Source organism: Salmo salar, chromosome 02 (assembly GCF_965601325.2).
Source record: "Salmo salar chromosome 02, fSalSal1, whole genome shotgun sequence".
Taxonomy (NCBI): Eukaryota; Metazoa; Chordata; class Actinopteri; order Salmoniformes; family Salmonidae; genus Salmo; species Salmo salar.
In genome coordinates, this window is record NC_138292.1 from 39,097,046 (window position 1) to 39,124,037 (window position 26,992).

Genomic DNA, 26,992 nt, shown 5'->3' on the forward strand with positions numbered 1-26,992 from the left:
GGGTCGTGGATGGGTATTCCAGTATGACAATGATCCAAAACACACGGCCAAGGTAACAAAGGAGTGGCTCAGGAAGAAGCACATTAAGGTCCTGGAGCGGCCTAGCCAGTCTCCAGTCCTTAATCCCATAGAAAATCTATGGAGGGAGCTGAAGGTTCGAGTTGCCAAACGTCAGCCTCGAAACCTTAATGACTTGGAGAAGATCTGCAAAGAGGAGTGGGACAAAATCCCTCCTGAGATGTGTGCAAAGCTGGTGGCCAACTACAAGAAACGTCTGACCTCTGTGATTGCCAACAAGGGTTTTGCCACCAAGTACTAAGTCATGTTTTGCAGAGGGGTCAAATACTTATTTCCCTCATTAAAATGCAAATCATTTTATAACATTTTTGACATGCGTTTTTCTGGATTTTTTCCTTATTCTGTCTTTCAATGTTCAAATAAACCTACTATTAAAATTATAGACTGATCATTTCTTTGTAAGTGGGCAAATGTACAAAATCAGCAGGGGATCAAATACTTTTTTCCCCCACTGTAAATATGCAGAATATGAAAATGTTTTTTTTCCCCAAGCAATGTGCAGCTCTCTTGACATTGGCTTTATAGAAATGGTCACATTTGGCAATTACATTGACACAAAATCTCCTTTGTTCTCTTTTACAAAATCAATGTTGATTAACTTCATACTTGTTAAAAATGGGAAGTTAATCAAATACAGTTAATATAATCTTCAAGGCAGTATTGCACATTTCTCTATGCCAGAAACGCATAAAGCACCCCCCAAAAAAACATTCCCAAATTACAAACTCTTAAATCAATTCTTCTAATACTGTTCTAAAAGTTGTTTTTGAGGTTTTCTCCAAATCAGCTCTAACTTCGTAAACAATCCCACAACGCCCTGTGGTCATCATCACACGGTGAATGGAAAAACGTATAAAAAGTGGCATACATTTGTGAAAATGAGGCAGACGAATTGGGCGTCTACTCGTCAATCTGCGGGGCACATTTCATCCCTGAGACCTTCCACAGCTATCAACAATGGAAGGAGGGCTTCAGCAAGAAGTTGCTTCTCAAAGCAATGCCGGTGTAGAAGCATTTGGGCCTACCCCTGCACATCGACTCGGTACTGGTACTAGCTTCTCCAGCTATATCTCGCCACTCCACTAACTTTCAAATCATATGAAAGTGGCTTATGGTATGGGGAGAGGAAGCGAGGAAACGCAGACCAAAATGACGATCCCGGGGATCAGGAGCGAACCGGTCACCTCTGCTGAGGCGCAGGAACCTGTCGCCGGCTGAGGCAGGGGAGTCTGTAGCGGCTCCCGGGCCCGACGTCATTCCCACTGACAACAAAAAAATAAAATAAAAACACTCCCTGATGCTTCCCTTAGGTGAGCCGTTATTCTGTGACAATGTGCGCTGAGAGTCGGGAAGCTAGTTCAGGGAGTGAGTGTTTTAATAAATAAATTCAACATAAATACAAAAATAAGAAGCAAACAACACACAGACATAACACTGGAACAGAAACAATAATGCCTGGGGAAGGAACCAAAGGGAGTGACCTATAAAGGGAAGGTAATCAGGGAAGTGATGGAGTCCAGGTGAGTCTGATGACACAGGTGCGCGTAACGATGGTGACGGGTGTGCACCATAACGAGCAGCCTGGTGACCTAGAGGCCGGAGAGGGAGCACATGTGACAAAACTGGATGGTTTGAGCCTTGAATACTGATTGGCTGACAGCCGTGGTATATCAGACCATATACCACGGGTATGACAAAACATATATTTCTGCTACTCTAAGTTGGTAACCAGTTTATAACAGCAATAAGGCACCTCAGGTTTGTGGTATATGGCCAATATACCATGGCTAAGGCTATATCCAGGCACTCCGCGTTGCGTCGTACATAAGAACAACCCTTAGTCGTGGTATATTGGTCATCTAACACACCCCCTCGGGCCTTATTGCTTACATATACTGTATGTACAGCACCAGGGTGGCTGCTGAAAACCCTGTTGCCTTAGAACAAAACAGGTTTTCTATTTGTCCTTTCACTCTTACTTTACTTTTAATAAAACTTCAGCTCGAGAGTTATGAATGGAACCGGTTTCTAGTGATAGCAAGATTAGGAGATAGAATAGATAAATGAAAAATCTCTTTCAGTCACTGATAATGCAATAGCATATGGGTTGTTCCACCAATTACAGTGCCTTCAGAAAGTAGTCATACCCCTTGATTTATTCCACATTTTATTGTGTTCCAGCCTGAGTTTAAAAATGATTACATTTAGATTTTTGTTGTTGTTACTGGCCGAAACGCAATACCCCATAATGTCAAAGTGGAATTATGTTTTTCAAAATGTTTACAAATTTATTAAAAATGAAAAGCTGAACTGTCTTGAGTCAATAAATATTCAACCCCTTTGTTATGGCAAGCCTAAATAGCGCCAAATAATGTAACAGGGTTGACCGTTTATTTAGAGAGAAAGCATTGGACGCCTGATAGTTGTGCTGGCGGTTGCATGCTGACATTGGAATAGATGGGATTCCACTGACTCCAGGGATGCTGAGGTTTTTGTGTTCGCGCTACTATCTGATCTAGGAATCTCTTGGATGACCTGCTTCACTATGTAGACTATGTCTTGACCTTTTCTACTCCATATGAAGCCTGATTATGCATGATACACAGACCCTGTATTCAATGAGTGGAATGTACAGAAAACCACACACAGACCACTATCACATGAATTCACATTTGAGTTTCTAGAAGCATGCTAAAGTGTATGCTTGTGTAGTGATTTGTAAGACGTATGCTATATGCACCATGTATTGTACAGTATGTACCTTTTAACACTTCATGCCGTGGTTTATTATCATATGATATCGTATTATAATGTCTGTATGTGTGCTCTTTGGCTTCAGTCAATGTATAACTTGACTTTCACTCCATTATGATGTGTCACGTTTGTCGTATGATGAAGAAGACCAAGGCGCAGCGTATGTATCGTTCCACATTTTATTATAACTGTGAAACTATGCAAGACATACTAATGAACAAAACAACAAACCGTGACAAAGAGGTGCAACATACACTTACTCAAAATAATCTCCCACAAAACCTAGTGGGAAAAATGACTTAAATATGATCCCCAATTAGAGACGATGACCAGCTGCCTCTAATTGGAGATCATCCCAAAAAACCCAACATAGAAATACAGAAACTAGAACCACCCAACATAGAAAATGTAAACTAGACAAAACCCCCTGTCACGCCCTGACCTACTCTACCATAGAAAATAAAAGCTTTCTATGGTCAGGACGTGACATGTGGATCTGCTGTCCAGGGTGACTGCGCCTGAAAATAGAGCTCACTGACAATGTGATATTTCTGATTTCATTTCTCCTCTCTCAATGAAGCCTGCACAGTCCAGAGTAACCTTATACAATGACTAATAAACAAAATGATTATTCAAAACGCCATTGAAGTTCCTTCTGACTGGAGGAAGTGGATGAACTGTGTGGGTTACCCTTTCTGTAGCTGAACACAGTTCTGGTTGACAGTCTTGCAAAATGTTATTTTGTACACTGTTGTTGTAAAGAGGATAACGGCATATATTTATGAAAAATTACTTTTATTCTTAAGAGTAAGAAAATTTTTACAACTTCTTGTCTTCGATTATTTCTATACTACCAGTCAAAAGTTTGGACAAGTTACTCATTCAAGGGTTTTTCTTTATTTTTACTATTTTCTACATTGTAGAATAATAGTGAAGACATCAAGACTATGAAATAACACATATGGAATCATGTAGTAACCAAATAAAGTGTTAAACAAATCAAAATATTTTATATTTGAGATTCTTCAAATTAGCCACCCTTTGCCTTGATGACAGCCTTGTACACTTGGTATTCTCTCAACAAGCTTCATGAGGTAGTCACTTGGAAAGCATTTAAATTAACAGGTGTGCCTTCTTAAAAGTTAATTTGTGCAATTTCTTTCCTTCTTAATGCGTTTGAGCCAATCAGTTCTGTTGTGACAAGGTAGGGGTGGTATACAGAAGATAGCCCTAATTTGGTAAAATACCAAGTCTATATTATGGAAAGAACAGCTCAAATAAGCAGAGAAATGACAGTCCATCATTCCTTTAAGACATGAAGGTCAGTCAATACGGAACATTTCAAGAAAGTTTCTTCAAGTGCAGTCAGTCGCAAAAACCATCAAGCGCTATGATGAAACTGGCTCTTATGAGGACCGTCACATGAAAGGAAGACCCACAGTTACCACTGCTGCAGAGAATAAGTTCATTAGAGTTAACTGCACCTTAGATTGCAGCCCAAATAAATTCTTCGGAGTTCAAGTAACAGAGACATCTCAACATCAACTGTTCAGAGGGACTGCTTGAATCAGGCCTTCATGGTCAAATTGCTAAAACAACTACTACTACTAAAGGACACCAATAATAATAAGAGACTTGCTTGGGCCAAGAAACATGAGCAATAGACATTAGACTGGTGGAAATCTGTCCTTTGGTCTGATGAGTCCAAATTTGAGATTTTTGGTTCCATCCGCCGTGTCTTTGTGAGACGCAGAGTTGGTGAACGGATGATCTCTGCATGTGTAGTTCCCACCGTGAAGCATGGAGGAGGATGTGTGACGGTGTGGGGGTGCTTTGCTGGTGACACCGATTTATTTAGAATTCAAGGCACAATTAACCAGCACGCCTACCACAGCGATACACCATCCCATCTGGTTTGCGCTTAATGGGTCTATCATTTGTTTTTCAACAGGACAATGACACAACACACCTCCAGGCTGTGTAAGGGCTATTTGACCAAGAAGGAGAGCAACGCTGCATCAGATGACCTGGCCTCCACAATCACCCAACCTCAACCCAATTGAGAATGTTTGGGTTGTGTTGGACTGCAGAGTGAAGGAAAAGCAACCACCATGTGCTCAGCATATGTGGGAACTCCTTCAAGACTGTTGGAAAAACATTCCAGGTGAAGCTGGTTGAGAGAATGCCAAGAGTGTGCAAAGCTGTCAAAGGCTAAGGGTGGCTACTTTGAAGAATCTTAAATCTAAAATATATTTTGATTTGTCTAACACTTAATTGGTTACTACATGATTCCATATGTGTTATTTCATAGTGTTGATGTCTTCACTATTATTCTACAATGTAGAAAATAGTAAAAATTAAGGAAAACCCTGGAATGAGTAGGTGTGACCAAACTTTTGACTGGTACTGTATGTACACAGTCAAATGTATGATAGCCTTCCCTGTGGCTCAGTTGGTAGAGCATGGTGTTTGCAACGCCAGGGTTGTTGGTTCGATTCCCACGGGGGGCCAGTACGGAGAGAAAAAAAAAAAATGGCAAAAAAAATGAATGAAATGTATGCATTCACTACTGTAAGTCGCTCTGGATAAGAGTGTCTGCTAAAATGACTAAAATGTAAAAAAAATGATATAGAGCTAAAGAGACAACTGATTTGCAAACAGGGATAAGTTTCCCAAAACAAAAAGGTTTCAAAACCATTCACAGATAGTTACTTGACACCAGGTGCCTCTGTACACTGTCACCTAACTAGATGAGCAACATTGTAACATGATGTAGCATTAGAAGAAGTGATAGTACTTTCAAGATCATCCCTAAATCCTTACTCAACCTTAACACACTCCAAGGTTTCCTTCTTACCAGTGCAAGACAACTTTTGTTGTTAATATATATATATGTGTTTGTTTGGGGGGGGGGGTCTCACGTAGTGGGATAGTGTGTCGTTTTGTTTTTAGGCACAGCACGTCCGGTATAGTTTCACTGGACATTAGAATGCTTCCATTAGTTTATCCCACCTCCCAAATATACTCTTCCCCCTCTCCATAAACATGTCAGACTCTTACAATGAAGGATGGAAGGGGAGTGACCAGAGTCAAATCAACTCCCAACTATTTCAGAAGCAGAGTCAAATCAACTCCCAACTATTTCAGAAGCAGAGTCAAATCAACTCCCAACTATTTCACAACCTCTCAATAACCTTCTTACGACTTGTTGTTAAACATCACATTCTCAAACTTGACTATCCTCCCTCCTTCAGTCTCTACCTCATTTTGTTCCCAAGTCTCCACTTCCCCATTCCTCCGCTCATAGCGGCGGATTCGCACCTTGCCCGTTGTGGGGAGTGGGCATGGGAGACCCATGACATCTTGACTGGGTTGAACCATGCCTGATGGAACCACCAGTGCATTACCCTGGTCTACCTTTGGAAGGGGAGATGGTGAGTTCTTGACTTCAGGCTTTGGAGAGGCTGCATGCTCCCATCTTGCCGGGGAAGGTGACCGTTGTATGGGTTGTGGTTGCAGTGTCGTCTTGACCTCAGTCTTTGGCAAGACTGCATGCTCCCATCTTGCCGGGGAAGGTGACCGCTGTACGGGTTGTGGTTGCAGTGTCGTCTTGACCTCAGTCTTTGGCAAGACTGCATGCTCCCATCTTGCCGGGGAAGGTGACCGCTGTACGGGTTGTGGTTGCAGTGTCATCTTGACCTCAGTCTTTGGCAAGGCTGTGCACTCAGCTCTTGATAGCGGGGGAGCTTGAGGACGTGGCGATGTGTCTTTTACCTCAGTATGAGGAAAGGGTGTCGGAAGATGTCCTCTTTGTTGCTCCCCGGTGTTGCCACCTCCCCCTGCCCTTCGTATCTCTGGCATGATCCTGGCCATGGTGGCTCGCACTGTGGGGTCGCTCTGCACCATCCAACAGACAGAGTTACAGTACTGCTGGCCTTGGAGACTGAGGATCTCATAGATCATAGCCGGACAGACACTGGGGGTGTGCAGCCTGACTCTGGCACAGAGTTCAGCAATGATTTTACCCATAGCCCACACGTCTGAACGCTGGTCTCGTTGGCCCCGCCTCTGCAGGACCTCAGGGGAAGAGTAGGCCTCGTTGCCCATATCCACAGCAGAATTTAGGCCATTGCGGAAGAATTTGGCCAGCCCCATATCAATGATCACAGCTCGGTGAGTGTCCTGCTCTACCTGGAAGAGATCATTTGAGAGGGGTGGAAAAATATTGTTTTATATCTAATCTAAGCATTTAGTGCGACAATGTCCTTTATTCCCAACAACAGATGAACAACTGCTTCTAAAGTCTTGCATCATTAATGAAGAACATTAAAACAACAAAAACTATTTTAATGCCTGTCTCACCATGATGTTCTCAGGCTTGAGGTCCTGATGGACGATATCTTTGCTGTGTAGGTGAAGTAGTCCTTCACACATGCCTGTGATGATGGTAGCCTTTACAGATGGAGTTAACTGTGGGAGATCAAAGGCTTTCATAATCAACTGATGAGTTAACTTGCACTTTTTTGTAATAATGTTTGGAAGGCCCCCTGAAAATCCTGTAGGCTTAGATAATTATTTATCAAATATATTTAGAGTTTTTCAATGTGAACTTTCATCAACGCTGTCACATGCATGTTTGGTGGCAGCAGTGGGACCCATAGGCCTACCTGTATTTGAGACTTTTGTGATTTGAAGATGGTTGTCTCCAGTTCCTCTCCAAAGATGAACTCCATGGGGATGATCCACTTAGAGTCCTTGAGTGTTGGATTACCCAGAAGCTTCACTATGTTAGGATGAATTGCCTTACTGGAGTCCCAGGTCACAGAGAGAGTGTAAAATACAATGGGGAGAAATGGTTATCATGGAAATGGAGGTTACAGACAGCACAACTAATCACTTATGTAGTGACCTTCATCAGCACCCTCATCACATTTATCCTAAAGTAAAGCAAAATCCAAGAAGAGATCATCTTTTCCCCCTTTGTTTCCCCCTGGGCTCCCAAGTGGTGCAGCGGTCTAAGCCACTGCATCTCAGTGCTTGATGCGTCACTACAAACACACTGGTTCGAATCTAGGCTGTATCACAACTGGCGGTGATTGGGAATCCCATAGGGCGGCGCACAATTGGCCCAGCATCGTCCGGGTTTGGCCGGTATAGGATGTCATTGTTCTTAACAGACTTGCCTAGTTAAATAAAGGTTAAATATTTTTTTTTTTTTTATCCTAGACACAAATGAGCTCACTTTAACACCAAAATGAGACACAGAGCATTTTCTTAATTTTAAAAATGTCTACTTAAGAGAAACAACCACATACACTATATATACAAAAGTATGTGGACACTCCATCAAATTAGTGGATTTGACTGTTATTGTGAAGTGGAAATAACAACGGCTCAGACGAGAAGTGGTAGGCCTAAAACTCACAGAACGGGACTGCCGAGTGCTGAAGTGCGTAGTGTGTAAAAATTGTCTGTCCTCGGTTGCAACACTCCAAACTGCACCTGGAAGCAATAGAATAACTGTTCGTCAGGAGCTTCATGAAATGGGTTTCCATGGCCGAGCAGCCGCACACAAGCCTAAGATCACCCTGCGCAGTGCCAAGCATTGGCTGGAGTGGTTGGACTTGCCACCATTGGACTCTGGAGCAGTGTAAACGTTTTCTCTGGAGTGATGAATCACGCTTCACTAGGACGAATGTGGGTTTGGCTGATGCCATAGAACACTACAGTACCTGCCCCAATGCATAGTGTCATCTGTAAAATTTGGTGGAAGAGGAATAATGGTCTGGGGCTGTTTTCATGGTTTGGGCTTGGCCCCTTAGTTTCAGTGAAGGGAAATCTTAACGTTACAGCATACAATGACATTCTAGACGATTCTGTGCTTCTAACTTTGTGGAAACAGTTTGGGGAAGGCCCTGTCTTGTTTCAGCATGACAATGCCCCCATGCACAAAGTGAGGTCCATACAGAAAGGTTCAACATCTAGTGCAAAGCTTTTCCAGTAGAGTGGAGGCTGTTAGAGCAGCAAAGAGGGGACCAACTCCATATTAATGCCCATGATTTTGGAATTAGATTTTCGACAAGCAGGTGTCCACATACTTTTGGTTATGTCGTGTAGCTCATATTTGTTTTACTCAAATCAAAATAATAGATCTAAATTATCTTAAATAATTGAATTTGCCTGTACAGGTCTCCATGCATGAGACAATGAGATTACAGCAAGATCTGAAATAAAACTCGATTTGACTATATTATGACTGCAATGATTTGGATGCTCCTTCTCAAACATGTCTGTTTTCACATAATATTCTCATTGCTGCATTTTTTTGTGACCAACTGCTGCAATTGGCCCACAACCACGTCACGTTCGGGCGGGATTTTTTTTATTTCAGTGCGAGTTAGCTAGCTCACTAGAGATTCACTCACTGTAGTCTTTTCGATTGTCAAGCCTCTACACAATATTAGATGTGATTTCAACAAGAAGACTTCAACAAAACTTTCAACAAAGTAGACTACTAAATCAAATCAAATTTCAAATCAAATCAAATTTATTTATATAGCCCTTCTTACATCAGCTGATATCTCAAAGTGCTGTACAGAAACCCAGCCTAAAACCCCAAACAGCAAGCAATGCAGGTGACTAAATGACTTCTAAAGAACTAGGGTAAGGGAACAATGTACACAGTATGTCTAACGTTAGTGTCCGAACATCAAATGCTGTAAATGTAACTATTTATTAGCTAAAGTCAGCTGCTTAGTTACCATACTAAATTATCTAACGTCACCTACTTAACTTAGCTTGCTACCAGAGATTAACATATTTTCCCAAACTAACGTTAGCTAGCTAGGTGACTAATGTTAGCTAGGCTAGGGGTTAGGGGAAGAGTTAGCTAAAATGCTAAGTAGTTGCAATCTAGCTAAATAGTAAGTAGTTGCAAAGTTGACAATTTGCTAAAATGCTAAAGTCCTCCGTGATGAGATTCAAACACGCAACCTTCAGGTTGTTAGAGGTTCGCGTTATACTCCTACCCATCGACCCCGACTAACCACCCTAATTTTGTTTTTGCCTGAAGTAACCTTCTGTCTTATGTAACCATACCAAACGTAACATATCATTCTAATTTGAGTGTCCTGGATTTACATTTACTATGTTATGTATAGTCTATGAGACCAGGCTGATAGACTGTGTATTCTTACCTCTTGGAATTGTGAAATGTATAGCTAGCTAGTTAACAAGTGTCTATTTAGTGTTGATAATTTTAACTGTCAGTGCCAATATGTGTTTAGGCTAGTTCTTATTATAAACATTTACAATGCATCAGCTGCCAAACTAACAGCACTAAGGGGACTGCGGGAAAACTGGGTAGCTAGAGACTAGAAACAGGATGGCCTTTTTTACACGATACATATTGAAGCATAGAGTTGTTTCATAGAGACATGAGAAATTATTGTACTCAATATCTTTACTGGAAAGTTTTTTTTTTTGACATGATGACAACCTTGTCATATAGAGACAGTGATGGCCGCCTCGCTTCGCGATCCTAGGAAACTATGCAGTATTTTGTTTTTTTATGTGTTATTTTTTACATTGTTACCCCAGGAAGTATTCGGTTTTATTACATACAGTCGGGAGGAACTTTTGGATATAAGAGCAACGTCAACTCACCAACATTACGACCAGGAATACGACTTCCCCGAAGCGGATCCTCTGTTTGGTCCACCACCCAGGACAATGGATCGGATCCCAGCCGGCGACCCAAAACAACGGCGCCGCAGACGGAGCGGTCTTCTGGTCAGGCTCCGTAGACGGGCGCACTGCTCCCGAGCATACTACTCGCCAATGTCCAGTCTCTTGACAACAAGATAGACGAAATCCGAGCAAGGGTTGCCTTCCAGAGAGACATCAGAGATTGTAACGTTCATTGTTTCACGGAAACATGGCTCACTCGGGATACGTCATCAGTCGGAACAGCCACCTGGCTTCTTCACGCATCGCGCCGACAGAAACAAACATCTCTCTGGTAAGAAGGGCGGGGGTGTATGCCTTATGATTAACGAGACGTGGTGGGATCATAACAACGTACAGGAACTCAAGTCCTTTTGTTCACCTGACCTATAATTCCTTACAATCAAATGCCGACCGCATTATCTACCAAGAGAATTCTCTTCGATCATAATCACAGTCGTGTATATCCTGCCCCAATCAGACACAGACGGCCCTGAAAGAACTTCATTTGACTCTATGTAAACTGGAAACCACACCTCGTGAGGCTGCATTTATTGTAGCTCGGGATTTTAATAAGGCTAATCTGAAAACAAGGCTCCCTAAATGTTATCAGCATATTGAATGTGCAACCCGGGCTGGCAAAACCCTGGATCATTGTTGTTCTAACTTCTGCAACCCATATAAAGCCCTCCCCCGCCCTCCTTTCGGAAAATCTGACCACGACTCCATTTTGTTGCTCCCACCCTATAGACAGAACAGAAACTAAAACAGGAAGCGCCCGTGCTCAGGTCTGTTCAACGCTGGTCCGACCAATTGGATTCCCCGTTTCAAGATTGCTTCGATCACGTGGACTTCGATGTGTTCCACATGGCGTTGGACAATAACATTGATGAATACGCTGATTCAGTGAGCGAGTTTATTAGCATGTGCATCGGTGATGTTGCACCCACAGTGTCTATTAAAACATTCCCCAACCAGAAACCGTGGATTGATGGCAGCATTCACGCAAAACTGAAAGCGCGAACCACTGCTTTTAAATCAGGCCAGAAACATGACCGAATACAAACAGTGTAGCGATTCCCTCCGCAAGGCAATCAAACAAGCTAAGCGTCAGTATAGAGACAAAGTAGAGTCGCAATTCAACGGCTCAGACACGAGAGGTATGTGGTAGGGTCTACAGTCAATCACGGACTACAAAAGGAAAACCATCCCCGTCGCGGACCACGATGATTTGCTCCCAGACCACCTAAACAACTTCTTTGCTTGCTTTGAGGACAACACAGTGCCACTGACATGGCCCGCTACCAAAACCTGCAGGCTCTCCTTCACTGCAGCCAACGTGAGTAAAACATTTAAACGTGTTAACCCTCGCAAGGATGCCAGCCTAGACGGCATCCCCAGCCGTGTCCTCAGAGCATGCGCAGACCAGCTGGCTGGTGTGTTTACGGACATATTCAATCAATCCCTATCCCAGTCTGCTGTTCCCACATGTTTCAAGAGGGCCACCATTGTTCCTGTTCCCAAGAAAGCGAAGGTAACTGAGCTAAATGACTATCGCCCCGTAGCACTCACTTCCGTCATCATGAAGTGCTTTGAGAGACTAGTCAAGGACTATATCACCTCCACCCTACCTGACACCCTAGACCCACTCCAATTTGCTTTCCACCCCAATAGGTCTACAGACGACGCAATCGCAATCACACTGCCCTATCCCATCTGGACAAGAGGAATACCTATGTAAGAATGCTGTTCATCGACTACAGCTCAGCATTTAACACCATAGTACCCTCCAAACTAGTCATTAAGCTCGAGACCCTGGGTCTCGACCCCGCCCTGTGCAACTGGGTCCTGGACTTCCTGACGTGCCGCCCCCAGGTGGTGAGGGTAGGAAACATCTCCACCCCGCTGATCCTCAACACTGGGGCCCCACAAGGGTGCGTTCTCAGCCCCCTCCTGTACTCCCTGTTCACCCATGACTGTGTGGCCATGCACGCCTCCAACTCAATCATCAAGTTTGAAGACGACACTACAGTGGTAGGCTTGATTACCAACAACGATGAGACGGCCTACAGGGAGGAGGTGAGGGCCCTCGGAGTGTGTTGTCAGGAAAATAACCTCACACTCAAAGTCAACAAAACAAAGGAGATGATTGTGGACTTCAGGAAAAAGCAGAGGGAGCAGCCCCCTATCTACATTGATTGGACAGTAGTGGAGAAGGTGGAAAGTTTTAAGTTCCTCGGCGTACACATCACGGACAAACTGAAATGGTCCAGCCACACAGACAGCATGGTGAAGAAGTCGCAGCAGCGCCTCTTCAACCTCAGGAGGCTGAGGAAATTTGGCTTGTCACCAAAAACACACAAACTTTTACAGATGCACAATCGAGAGCATCCTGTCGGGCTGTATCACCGCCTGGTACGGCAACTGCTCCGCCCACAACCGTAAGGCTATCTACAGGGTAGTGAGGTCTGCACAACGCATCACCGGGGGCAAACTACCTGCCCTCCAGGACACCTACACCACCCGATGTCACAGGAAGGCCAAAAAGATCATCAAGGGCAACAACCACCCGAGCCACTGCCTGTTCACCCCGCTATCATCCAGAAGGCGAGGTCAGTACAGGTGCATCAAAGCGGGGACCGAGACACTGAAAAACAGCTTCTATCTCAAGGCCATCCGACTGTTAAAAAGCCATCACTAACATTGAGTGGCTGCTGCCAACATACTGACTCATCTCTAGCCACTTTAATAATGAAAAATGTATGTAATAAATGAATCACTAGCCACTTTAAAACAATGCCACTTTATATAATGTTTAAATACCCTACATTACTCATCTCATATTGTCCCGTGTGGCTCAGTTGGTAGAGCATGGTGTTTGCAATGCCAGGGTTGTGGGTTCGATTCCCACGGGGGACCAGTACGGAGAAAAAAATGTATGAAATGTATGCATTCACTACTGTAAGTTGCTCTGGATAGGAGCATCTGCTAAATGATTAAAATGTTTAAAAAAAATGGATATACACTGTACTCTACCATCTACTGCCTATGCCGTTCGGCCATCGCTCAATGTACATATTCTTATTCATTCCTTTACACTTGTGTGTATAAGGTAGTTGTTTTGAAATTGTTAAGTTACATTACTTGTTAGATATTACTGCATGGTCGGAACTAGAAGCACAAGCATTTCGCTACACTCGCATTAACGTCTGCTAACCATGTGTATGTGACAAATAAAATTAGATATATATTTTTTTATAGACATGTTTGTTTGTTTGTTTTTATGTGTGAAAGTGTGTATCTGCAGGCCAGCAGAGGCAGAAGTATTATGACCTGATGAATGGCTCCTACACGGCCCAGACTGTGCCCACAGGAGGCCCTGACCGAGGGCTCATCACAACCATCATTTTCATGTAATATTTATGATTTACCTTTATGGTCCCTCATGCTTGAGACTCATTGCCTGCTTTTGTGTAATGTATCTATCTAATCCTCTCTTCTCATTTTTTCTGTGCAGTCTTCAGATATCAGGCGGAAGCTGTCCTCTGAGATAGCTGGCTTGGCAGCAGGGATGCTAGCACTTACCCCCGGATGCACCAGCCCCTGCTCTGTGGACACGAGTTTCAGTTAACAGCATCTAGACACGCCCCCCTCCTCCATGGGTGAACCCTACACCCCAGGCTCCTCTGCTTCCTCCCTGGGAAAAGGAACGCACTACACACCTCGCTCCTGGATTCCGTTCTCACAGGACTCGGGTTACTCTGTTGCCAGGTCAGTCCGTCATGTCACCACACATGAAGTTCCCTCAGGAAATAAAAGGTATTTGAATTGAAACACCCTACACCCTGTTGGGGTGACATTGAGTCTATGGAAGATAATAATACAAATATAACATGAGGTTATAAACATGCATAACAGTAGTCTTGAAAATCCAACCCTGGGCAAGTGACTAGGGTCTGATTTCAATGTCAGACTATTTTGGCAACTTTGATAAGGGATATTTTTCCGGGTGGGTCCTCTTCAGTCAGACAACTCTCCAAACAAATCACCAGGCAAACCAAAGCCTCTCCTTCCAGACTCACATTAAGCATCTCCAATCCAAAATTAAATCTAGAATCGGCTTCCTATTTCGCAACAAAGCATCCTTCACTCATGCTGCCAAACATGCCCTCGTAAAACTGACTATCCTGCCGATCCTTGAGTTCGGCGATGGCATTTACAAAATAGCCTCCAACACTCTACTCAGCAAATTGGATGCAGTCTATCACAGTGCCATCTGTTTTGTCAACAAAGTCCCATATACTACCCACCACTGTGACCTGTATGCTCTCGTTGGCTGGCCCTCGCTTCATATTCGTCGCCAAACCCACTGGCTCCAGGTCATCTATAAGTCTTTGCTAGGTAAAGCCCCGCCTTATCTCAGCTCACTGGTCACCATAGCAGCACGCGCTCCAGCAGGTATATTTCACTGGTCACTCCCAAAGCCAACTCCTCCTTTGGCCGCCTTTCCTTCCAGTTCTCTGCTGCCAATGACTGGATCGAATTGCAAAACTCACTGAAGCTAGAGACTCTAGACATCTCCCTCAGTAACTTTAAGCACCAGCTGTCAGAGCAGCTCACAGATCACTGCACCTGTACATAGCCCATCTGTAAATAGCCCATCCAACTACCTCATCCCCATCTGTTATTGTTCATTTTTTTTGCTCCTTTGCACCCCAGTATCTCTACTTGCACATCTATCACTCCAGTGTTTAATTGCTCAACTGTAATTACTTCACCACTATGGCCTATTTATTGCCATACCTCATTTGCACACACTGTATATCTATACACACCTTTTCTATTGTGTTATTGACTGTATGTTTGTTTATTCCATGTGTAACTTTTGTCGTTTGTGTAGCACTGCTTTGCTTTATCTTGGCCAGGTCGCAGTTGTAAATGAGAACTTGTTCTCAACTAGCCTACCAGGTTAAATAAAGGTGAAATAAAAATACAATAAAAAAAAAAGTTTGCAGGCAAAAACTTTGCTTTGGTTTTACTGAAGATAGTTGATGCAAACTAGCCACAAACTAGCCACTTGTGAAATGCATTCATTAAAAAGAACCTCTGATCTCCATCTTGCTAGCTACTATTTTATCCAAGCAGATATAGTGACCTAGCTCCTCTATGCCAAATGTATGTTCTATTACATACAGACGCTGTTAAATTAGAGCATGTAACGATGTGTGCTGAGAGTCGGGAAGCAAGTTCAGGGAGTGAGTGTTTTAATAAATAAACACTAGAAAGTAAGGGAAAGCCGCACACTCTAAGAGCTCAGATGCAAAAATGTAATAACCTAATAACCAACGTTTCGACAGCAAAGCTGTCTTCATCAGGGTATCATCACAAACACTGCGAGATGAGTCATTTATATAGTGTCAAGAGACACACAGGTGTTTGTAATCATGGCCAAGTGTGGCCTAATATCATTGGTTAACTCAAATATTTAAAAAAAAATGGCATACAAAGAACATACAAAAAGACAAACAAATGGATAGCATACGATCATAGCATTTGTAGTCTAAAATGTATCTAACAAACAATTACAATGGCAAAATCACAATAATCACAAGAATGGCTTCAGATCAAAGTCTATGTTGAGACCGGAGGGAGCAAGGGTCTTTAAATTAAAGATCCAGGCAGCCTCTCGTTTTAACAATAAATTATCAAGGTCACCCCCTCTCCTAGGGAGGGTGACATGTTCAATGCCAATATAACGCAGAGACGAAATCGAATGGTTTGCTTCCAAAAAGTGGGCCGCAACTGGGTAAGTCAAGTTTTTGCACCTAATGGTGCTACGATGCTCTGAGATACGTACTTTCAATTCACGCTTTGTTTTACCCACATAATTTTTACCACAAGGACAAGTTATAAGATAAATAACTGCCTTAGTGGAACACGTAATAACACCTTTAATTGGGATAGATTTCCCTGTTTGGGGGTGTTTGAAGGATCTACATGTATAAGTGCCATTGCATTGAGCACAGCCATTACACTTGTAATTTCCATCCAGTAGGGGCGCAAATAGACGTTGTTCAGGAATATCTTGGGGTGGTAAATCAGAGTGTACCAATTGGTCTCTGAGATTTCTGCCCCGCGAGAATACGACCAGGGGAAGGTCAGACCCTACTTCCCAATTTCAGAATACCATCTTTACTGTCCTAGATGGTTATTTAAATTCTGGTCAGATAACCAAAAAAGAATATGACTTTCTGGCCATTCAACACCCTAAAATTGCCACTTTCTATACTTTGCCGAAATTACACAAGAATGTTACAAACCCTCCAGGGCGCCCTATTGTAGCGGGCATTGATGCAGTAACGGCCCCTCTATCCACTTTTGTTGACTTTTTTATTAGACCACTCGCAGAACAGCTCCCCTCCTTTGTAAAGGACACCAGCAGTATGATTTCTATCATTGAATCTCTTGATCCTCTCCCTGAGAACACCTTGTTAGTTACTTTTGATGTTGAGTCGTTATACACTAATATTCCACACGAGGGCGGTATTGAAGCCATGGAACATTTTCTCCCGCAATGTGACCCTAATGAACTACCTTCCAGTGCCTGCATTATAACATTGGCTGAAATAGTACTCACACATAACTATTTCATGTTTCTAAATGATTTCTTTATTCAGACGAAGGGTACTGCTATGGGATCCCCCATGGCTCCTAACTATGCTAATTTTTATGTGGGTTACATGGAGAAACAATCCATTTTCAACCCTCTCAAAAATGTTTTCTTGCCTAACATCATTATTTGGAAACGGTATATTGACGATATTTTTGTTCTATGGAGGGGTGATGCAGAACAGCTCCAGGCATTCCATGCTTTTCTTAACTCCTGTTCTGAACATCTGAGATTTACTATGCAATCTGATACACGTCAAATCAGTTTTCTTGATCTTCTGATCTTGTGTGAAGATAATGTTCTATACACTGATCTTTACAGGAAACCTACTCTGCCAGGCTCCCCTGCCCGGTCACCTCTGCTGAGGCGCTGGAAACCTGTCAATCCGGCTGAGCAGGGAGCATGGCGACATGAGTGCCAGAGAGAAAGCATATGTGACGGTACCCCCTCCCCGGCGCGTTCGGCTCCAGCCGCAGGACGCCAACCAAAGGGACGATCCCGGGGATCAGGAGCAGACCGTCACCCCTGCTGATGCACGGGAACCTGACAAACCGGCTGAGGCAGGGGAGCATGGCGATCCGGCTGAGGCACAAGAGCCGGCGGAAGTAGGGGAACCTGGTGATCCGGCTGAGGCACGAGAGCCTAGCGAGCCGGCGGAAGCCGGGGAGCTTGGCGATCCGGCAAAGGCACCAAAGCCTTGCCAGCCGGCGGATGCAGGGGAGCCTGGCCGAGGCCCGCCGAGGCAGGGGAGCCTGGCAGAGCCTGGGGAGCCTGGCAGAGGCAGGGAAGCCTGGCAGAGAAGCCTGGCAGAGGCAGGGAAGCCTGGCAGAGGCAGGGAAGCCTGGCAGAGGCAGGGAAACTGGCGGAGGCACGGAAGCCTGGCAGAGCCAGGCGGAGGCACTGGCAGAGCCTGGCGGAGGCAGGGGAGCCTGGCAGAGCCTGGCGGAGGCAGGGGAGCCTGGCAGAGCCTGGCGGAGGCAGGGGAGCCTGGCGGAGGCAGGGGAGCCTGGCAGAAGGCAGGGAAGCCTGGCAGAGGCAGGGAAGCAGGGAAACTTGGCAGAGGCACGGAAGCCTGGCGAGCCTGGCAGAGCCTGGCGGAGGCAGGGGAGCCTGGCAGAGACAGGGGAGCCTGGCAGAGACAGGGCGAGCCTGGCAGAGACAGGGCGAGCCTGGCAGAGACAGGGGAGCCTGGCGGAGGCAGGGAAGCCTGGGGAGCCTGGCGGAGGCAGGGAAGCCTGGCGGAGACAGGGCGAGCCTGGCGAGCCGGCGGAGGGATGAAAGATTGTAGCGGCTCCCGGCCCGACGTCATTCCACCTGACACAAAAAACACACTCCCTGATGCTTCCCTTAGGTGAGGCGTTATTCTGTGACGATGTGTGCTGAGAGTCGGCAAGCAAGTTCAGGGAGTGAATGTTTTAATTAATAAACACACCGTAATACAAAATAAAAACCATAAACGCAGACATGACACATAAACAATAACGCCTGGGGAAGGAACCAAAGGGAGTGACATATAAAGGGAAAGTAATCAGGGAAGTGATGGAGTCCAGGTGAGTCTGATGACGCACAGGTGCACGTAACGATGGTGACAGGTGTGCGCCATAACGAGCAGCCTGGTGACCTAGAGGCCGGAGAGGGAGCACATGTGACAGAGCATTTGAAAATTGTGGGAGGCTAGAGAAACTAGCATAACAGCTCAGTTAGAGTTCAGCAATTATCTACATGTTTATTATGATCACAATATTAAAATGTGGCAACTTTTGTTTTATCTGAACCATCTTTCTGTCATTGTGTTTCTGTCAGACATTCTGGATACAGCGCTGGGCTGTTGACCTATTGCCCTCCTCCTCCTCTGCTGTCTCCTCCTCAGTCAGGGGATACAAAGCTCCCCATTATCTGGAGAACCCCCATGCATCTTCTCAAGACCTCTATGACAGGGTTCACCCCAAGTACCCACCTACTGCCCCCTTCCGACCTAACAAGCCCCCGCTCTACCCCATTTATCCTAATGCTAGAGGGGCTGGACAGCACATGGCACAGCACCCTGCAATGCCTTCTCCACCCCTTGCACCCCAGGCCGACAGGGACAGAGAGAGGGACAGAGACAGAGAGTGGGACTCAGGTGGGATCTCTAGAAGGTCATCTTACCAGGAGGCCACTCAGAGAGAGGGGAGAGGGTCTACAGATGAGACAGCCTGGGCTCCAGAGACCATGGCAGACACCGTAACCACCACTCACAACATGCATTGTTTTGTGGGTAATATTTTGGCATCAGGACAATCCTAATAGTAATAAAGCAAAGCATCTATACAGTTACATATCGGGATATAATCTTTGACGCTATATTGTATCATTTTGACAATGTCGTGATATAATTTTTTGTGCTAGTTGGCTGTACCTGCACCAAAACTCCAGTATTTTTCCTTCATTTTGCTTGTTCTCCATCTTCTTTTTAAAAAGGGAGCCAATTTTTTTTCAGCACTTTTTTCCGTGACTGATCAAAACTTGTTTTCTCATGGCTCTCTCATCTCTCCGCAGCAGACATACGGTCGGTGAGCAATATGTTTGGAATATCGAATCGAAATAAAATCACAGTATGGAATTACAATACATATAGAATAGTGAGAATCGCAAAAACATATCGTATCGTCACCAAAGTATCACGATAATATTGTATCATGAGGTCCCTGGCAATTCCCAGCCCAAACCCTATAAATGATGTCATTTCATTTGGGTTAAGCTGCATTTCAGGTGAACCCCAGGTCCATTTTGACACATGAATGATGTTTACAATCATCTGTTCAAGTGTTCATGGGTTTGTGATGGCGCTTTCAATTTCAGACAAGGGTGCTTGCAATAACAGATTTCAGTATTTATACAGAGTTTCGCTAAGTGTGAAGTTGGTACAGTTTGTACCAGTTATGAGCTGGTAGGTGCTGACTGACAGCTTTTTAGACAGCTCCCCCAGGCATTTTGCAGGGAGTTTTCCACTTTGGCTCTGTCTAAATAGGGTGGCGAAACGTTTGTGGTTTACCCAATAAATCACTGGGAGCCTGTATATAGTGTTTGACTCTCTTTATTTTTAAATAGCATACAGTTTTACTTTCTGTCAGTCAGCACCTCTACCAACCTTTTTTAGGGTGTGCGCCAGCTCATGTTTTTTTTTTATATGGGGTTAATGACAGCACTTTCAATTTCACACCAATTTTAGAGAAGGCCATATTTGGACTATTTTGATATTTTACAAGCAATACTATTTTGTATTCCCTGTGGCTCAGTTGGTAGAGCATGGTGTGTGCAACGCCAGGGTTGTGGGTTCGATTCCCACGGGGGGCCAGTACAACAACAAAAAAATGCATGAAATGTATACATTCACTACTGTAAGTCGCTCTGGATAAAAGCGTCTGCTAAAATGTAATGTAAAAATGTATTAAAAGCAATCTAACCTCTTCTCAGTCATTTTCTTTGTATGTTTGTACAATGTTGTATAAAAAAAATACATTAAAAGTTGTTAACATTTAAAGAATCTGTTGTGATACTTGAATGTGTTTAATGCATGCACATTTTTTATAATGCATCTCCTTAATGCTCAAAAAGGCATTTTTGGCTCAATAAATTAGCTCATGAGGATACGATGATAAGATCTCATCTATTTCGCATGCTTCTCAAATGGAAGTCTCAATCCAAGCTCATTTGTCTCAAGAAAGTTTCAAGAATTAATTATCTTAGGAGAAACAGTTCAGATAAATGATACAAAATTGAGATCTCCCATATTTCTACAGAGATGAAAAAAAGACCACTGAGCAAAATACTTTCCCTCTGGGCTGATATCACCATTTAGCAACATACCATGATAGCACATTGTCTGTCATACTCACTTGTATACTTGACACTCTCTCTCCAGGTCTTTCCTATTGATTAAGTGTTGTGGCACCTTCTTGATTGCAGCCCAGGTGTCATTGTACTTCTCCCTGTAGATCTTCCCAAAGCAGCCAGCAGCAAGAGTTTTGGTGGAATACTCCATCTAGGGGTTTGGTGGGCAGTGGGGTCAAGATCCGATAGAAATGTGAAAAAAATGTGACCAAAAACTACTAAAGCATTGACCTCTGCATAACAATTGTTATAGTACTATTGTAAGGTTAAGTACACCCTACAAATTCAATTCTCTCAAAGTTACAAAGACAAAGAGAGAATTCCAAAGAAGATCATGGAGTGGATGAGAAGGGTGTGTCTGTTGACTACAAACTAAAGCAAACAATGTTGCAACTGTAGAACAGAGAAATTCTACAGACAGTGGCCGTGTCCGAATAGCCTACCCATACCTGCGTCCTAAATAGTAGGTTGTTTGAGTATGTGAAAAAATATGTTTAATAGTATGCAACATTTCAAAAATCAAGTATGTTTTAAATGCCTGGATGCCATTCTCATTTTGGCTTTGACAACTGCTGAACAATTAGATATGCGCATGGTGGAAAAAGAACCCAATTGTCATAATTGAGTAAAAGTAAAAATACCTTAATAGAAAATGACTCAAGTAAAAGTCACCCAGTAAAATACTACTTGAGTAAAAGTATGAATGTATCTGGATTAAAATTAACTTGCGAGGGGTGGGGGTGTGTGTCTATTTGTCAATAACAGCTGGTGATCAATGTCTAATATTAAAGAAGTCTCGAGGTATTGCTCGCCTTAGAGTTAGAGTACCTCATGATAAGCTGTAGACCACACTATCTACAAAGAGTGTTTTCATCTATATTATTCGTAGCCGTCTATTTACCCCCACAAACTGATGCTGGCACTAAGACCGCTCTTATCGAGCTGTAAAAGGCCATAAGCAAACAAGAAAATGCTCACCCAGAAGCAGCACTCCTAGTGGCCAGGGACTTTAATGCAGGCAAACTTAAATCCGTTTTACCTAATTTCTACCAGCATGTCACATGTGCAACCAGAGGAAAGAAAACTCTTAGCCACCTTTACTCCACACACAGAGACGCATACAAAGCTCTCCCTTGCCGTCCATTTGGTTAACATGAGTATAATTCTATCCTCTTGATTCCTAATCTTGATTCCTGATGAGTTTGGAAAAATCTACCCGCACTCGGTCCCGCCCCACCTACTCAGCCAGTCAGGAGCCGCTATTGCGTTGCGGCCGTAGCATACTTTTTACTAAATGGTACGTGCTAAATATTATGCAACGATGAGTACATAGTATGCAGTTTAACCTGTTTAGGATAGGGGGCAGTATTTTCACGGCCGGATAAAAAACGTACCCGATTTAATCTGGTTATTACTCCTGCCCAGAAACTAGAATATGCATATAATTATTTTATTTGGATAGAAAACACCATAAAGTTTCTAAAACTGTTTGAATGGTGTCTGTGAGTATAACAGAACTCATATGGCAGGCCAAAACCTGAGAAGATTCCATACAGGAAGTGCCCTCTCTGACCATTTCTTGGCCTTCTATAGCCTCTTTACGGAAAATAGAGGATCTCTGCTGTAACGTGACATTTTCTAAGGCTCCCACAGGCTCTCAGAAGGCGCCAGAATGGGGAATGATGACTCTGCAGTCCCTGGGCGAAAAACAGTAGGGGATTTGGAAAGTGGTCGATCTGAGAACAATGACACGGGTGCATAAAGGAGTTCTGTATCTATAATTCTTAAAATAATTGTTATGTTTTTTGTGAACGTTTATCGTGAGTAATTTAGTAAATTCACCGGAAGTTTTCGGTGGGTATGCTAGTTCTGAACGTCACATGCTAATGTAAAAATCTGGTTTTTGATATAAATATGAACTTGATTGAACAAAACATGCATGTATTGTATAACATAATGTCCTAGGAGTGTCATCTGATGAAGATCATCAAAGGTTAGTGCTGCATTTAGCTGTGGTTTTGTTTTTTGTGACATTATATGCTAGCTTGAAAAATGGGTGTGTGATTATTTCTGGCTGGGTACTCTCCTGACATAATCTAATGTTTTGCTTTCGTTGTAAAGCCTTTTTAAAATTGGAGAATGTGGTTAGATAAAGGAGAGTCTTGTCTTTAAAATGGTGTAAAATAGTCATATGTTTGAAAAATGGAAGTTTTGGGATTTTTGAGGAGTTTGTAATTCGCGACACGCTCTATCATTGGATATTGGCGAGGCGTTCCGCTAGCGGAACATCTAGATGTAAGAGGTTTTAAGTATGTAGTATGCTAGTATGGGTATTCGGACACTGCCAGTTTCTCATATAGTAAGGTGGAAATTCTGTTAATTCTAAACTGGTGTTCTAATCCATTCAATACCAACCAACCACAATTGAGGCACTCCCAGATTCCTGATAGCGCAGTACCCTATTTATGCCAGCGGGGTAAAATGATGTCAAACAGGTTATTTCATACTCAACACAGAAACAAAAAGTCACATCCTGTGTTGTCATCCATTTGTCATTCATTAGCATAGTAACAATATACACTGAGTGTACAAATCTAACCAGATGAAATCTATGATCCCTTGAGGTCACCTGTTAATCCACTTCAAATCAGTGTAGATGAAGGGCAGGAGACAGGTTAAAGAAGGATTTTTATGAGACATGGATGAATGGAGGGTGTATGGGCAAGACAAAATATTAAAGTGCCTTTGAAAGGGGTATGTTAGTAGGTGCCAGGCGCACTGGTTTGAGTGTGTCAAGAACGGCAACACTACTTGGGTTTTTAACACTCAACAGTTTCCCATGTGTATCAAGAATGGTCCACCACCGAAAATACATCCAGCCAACTTGACGCAACCGTGGAAAGTATTGGAGTTAACATGGGCCAGCATCCCTACGAATTGAGGCTGTCTGAGGGAAAAAGGGGGTGCAACTCAATAGTAGGAAGGTGTTCCTAATGTTTTGTACACTCAGTGGCGATTAGACAGAGACATAGCAAGACATAGATGATGTATAGGAGGAAAGCTGTCTGAGGGACAGCCATCAAGATCGGTAAATAACCTTTCAGCGACCATTTGTGGCCTGCCATCAAATATAATATGACCCCTACTTCTGCTTTGATGTTGGGAGTGACAACGCATTACAATAATTAATTCATAGCTCATGCTATTCAAGCAAAGAGGGAATTGCTAAACTATGAGCATGTATAGTGCCTTCAGAAAATATTCATACCCTTTGACTTATTCCACATTTTGTTGTTACAGCCTGAAATCAAAATGAATACAATTGTACACAATTCTCAACCATCTACACACACAATAGCCCATAATTACAAAGTTTTAAAAAAATTTTATTTTTTGCAAATGTATTGAAAATGAAATGCAGAAATACGCATCTCATTAACAAGAGTATTCACACCCCTGAGTCAATACTTTCTAGAAAGCATTTGGCAGCGATTATAATTTTTTGTAAAAAAAACAAAAACATTTAACTAGGCAAGTCAGTTGAGAACAAATTCTTATTTACAATGACGGCCTACCCCGGCCAAACCCGGACAGTGCTGGGCCAATTGCGCGCTGCACTATGGGACTCCAAATCACGGCCGGATGTGATACAGCCTAGATACGAACCAGGGTGTCTGTAGTGACGCCTCAAGCACTGAGATGCCGTGCCTTAGACCACTGCGCCACTCAGGAGCCCAGTGTGAGTCTTTCTGGGTAAGTCTCTAAGAGCTTTCCACACCTGGATTGTGCAACAATAGTTATTGACACAAGACATTTCAGATTTTCATTTTTTATTAAATTGCAAACATTTAAAAAAACATTGACATTATGAGGTAATGTGTGTAGGCCAGTGAATAAAAATCTAAATTTTATCTCATTGAAATTCAGGGTGTAACAACAAAATGTAGAAAAAGTCAAGCGGGTGAATACTTTCTGAAGGCATTGTAAGTATACAGGAATGAAAATGATTTTTTCCCCCCCAGCAATGTGCAGCTGTCCTGACATTGCCTTTACACTATTGGCCACATTGGGCAAATTATGCTGACACCTCTAGAAACCAGATATACATGTTTTTTTAATGCCTCATGATAGGCAATAACATTTGCAATCCTCTCTAGTAGCTACTTACATTTCATTGGATATTGATACAACATATTTATACAAAAATCACAATTTCCTTTGTTCTACTTTACAAAAGGAAAGTTGATTAACTTAATGCTTGTTATAAATGGGAAGTTAATCAAATACAGTTTATATCTTAAAAAATGTAATAATCTTACCTCTACCTCAGTCAGTTAAGTTCAGGAATGGCTGGTGTCTTGCTGTGTCAGGTTTAAACATGAGAGAACACAGTTGTCTGTGTTTTTTACCTCTCCTCTGCCCCACCCCTAAAGTATTAACGCCCCTTTATCTGGTGTCATACTGTGATGAAACTTTGGGACAGCTTGTAAGAAAAGACATGTCCAAATAATTAACTAATTGCTCATACCTGCTCCTGCTTGCTAAACTCTGCCCGGGACTCTGAGAAACTGATATAAGGCAGAGCCGAGAGCGCAGGCAGGTCTTGGCGGGGGAGCTGGTGTGATGATACAGTTGGTGTGTTCCATAACCAGCCTTTCAAAGCACTTCATGATTAGATGTGAGGGCCACAGAGTGGTAATCATTGTGGCAAGAAGCCTTAGAGTTCTTGGGAACAGGAATGATGGCAGCCATTTTAAGATGTTGGGATTACAGACTGGGACAAGGAGAGGTTGAAAATGACCATGAATATGCCTTCCAGTTGATCTGTGAATGCGCTGAGAACTCGCCCTGGAATACTCTCCAGCCCACGGCCTTGCCAGTGTTGATCTCATTAAAGACCTTAAATCACGTCGGCCTCGAAGCGCGAGATCACGAAATCAGTCCTCTGGGTCGGTGGGGGTAGATCATAGCTGCGTCTTCCTTTGTAATCTGTAATGGACTGTAGCTCCTGCCACATGCGGTGGCAGGAGGACTGGGAAGGGAATAGCCATGAGTCGTCAGGCCCTTCGAGGCATGGTCCTAGGGCTCAGGTGCTACGGGAGGAGAGAATTACACCAGATAGTCCATGTTGGATAGTGGGGTTTCTAGGAGTGCTAGCCCTTTCCCCTGCTTCTGTAAACAGATCACGCTGCGCCTAACTTGTTCTTTCAAATGCAATATTAATTATCTTGAAGCTGTATCAGTGTTTTTAGGCCAAACAGAGCGCCCTGCCAGTTGTATTGCGCTCCTCTATTAGATTTAAAAATCAGGCTAAACCCGTCATACAGTGGCAAGAAAAAGTATGTGAACCCTTTGGAATTACCAAGATTTCTGCATAAATTGGACAAAAAATACCTGATCTTCATCTAAGTCACAACAATAACAACAATTATACATGTTCATGTTTTTATTGAACACACCATGTAAACATTCACAGTGTAGGGTGGCAAAGGTATGTGAACCCTTGGATTTAATAACTGGTTGACACTCCTTTGACAGCAATAAACTCAACCAAACGTTTTCTGTAGTTGCGGATCAGACCTGCACAACTGTCAGGAGGAATTTTGGACCATTCATCTTTACAAAACTGTTTCAGTTCAGAAATATTCTTAGGATGTCTGGTGTGAACCGCTCTCGAGGTCATGCCACAGCATTTTAAAAATCGGGTTGAGGTCAGGACTCTGACCTGGCCACTCCAGAAGGCATATTTTCTTCTGTTGAAGCCATTCTGTTGTTGATTTACTTCTGTGTTTTGGGTCGTTGTCCTGTTCCATCGCCTAACTTCTGTTTAGCTTCAATTGGCGGACAGGTAGCCTTACATTCTCCTTCAAAATGTCTTGATAAATTAATTCC

General features: G+C 43.2%; 1 protein-coding gene across 1 annotated transcript; it reads right to left on the reverse strand.

The window, feature by feature from the left end:
- Positions 1-2,999: 2,999 nt before the first annotated feature.
- On the reverse strand, positions 3,000-25,478 carry LOC106582523 (serine/threonine-protein kinase Nek8). The gene is made up of 5 exons (XM_014165701.3): positions 25,420-25,478; positions 21,106-21,251; positions 7,500-7,638; positions 7,195-7,302; positions 3,000-7,023 (listed from the first exon to the last, which is right to left on the reverse strand). Exons 2-5 carry the CDS (start codon positions 21,249-21,251, stop codon positions 6,031-6,033), a joined length of 1,386 nt encoding a protein of 461 aa, XP_014021176.2. The 5' UTR covers positions 25,420-25,478; the 3' UTR covers positions 3,000-6,030.
- Between the last annotated feature and the right edge of the window lie 1,514 nt (positions 25,479-26,992).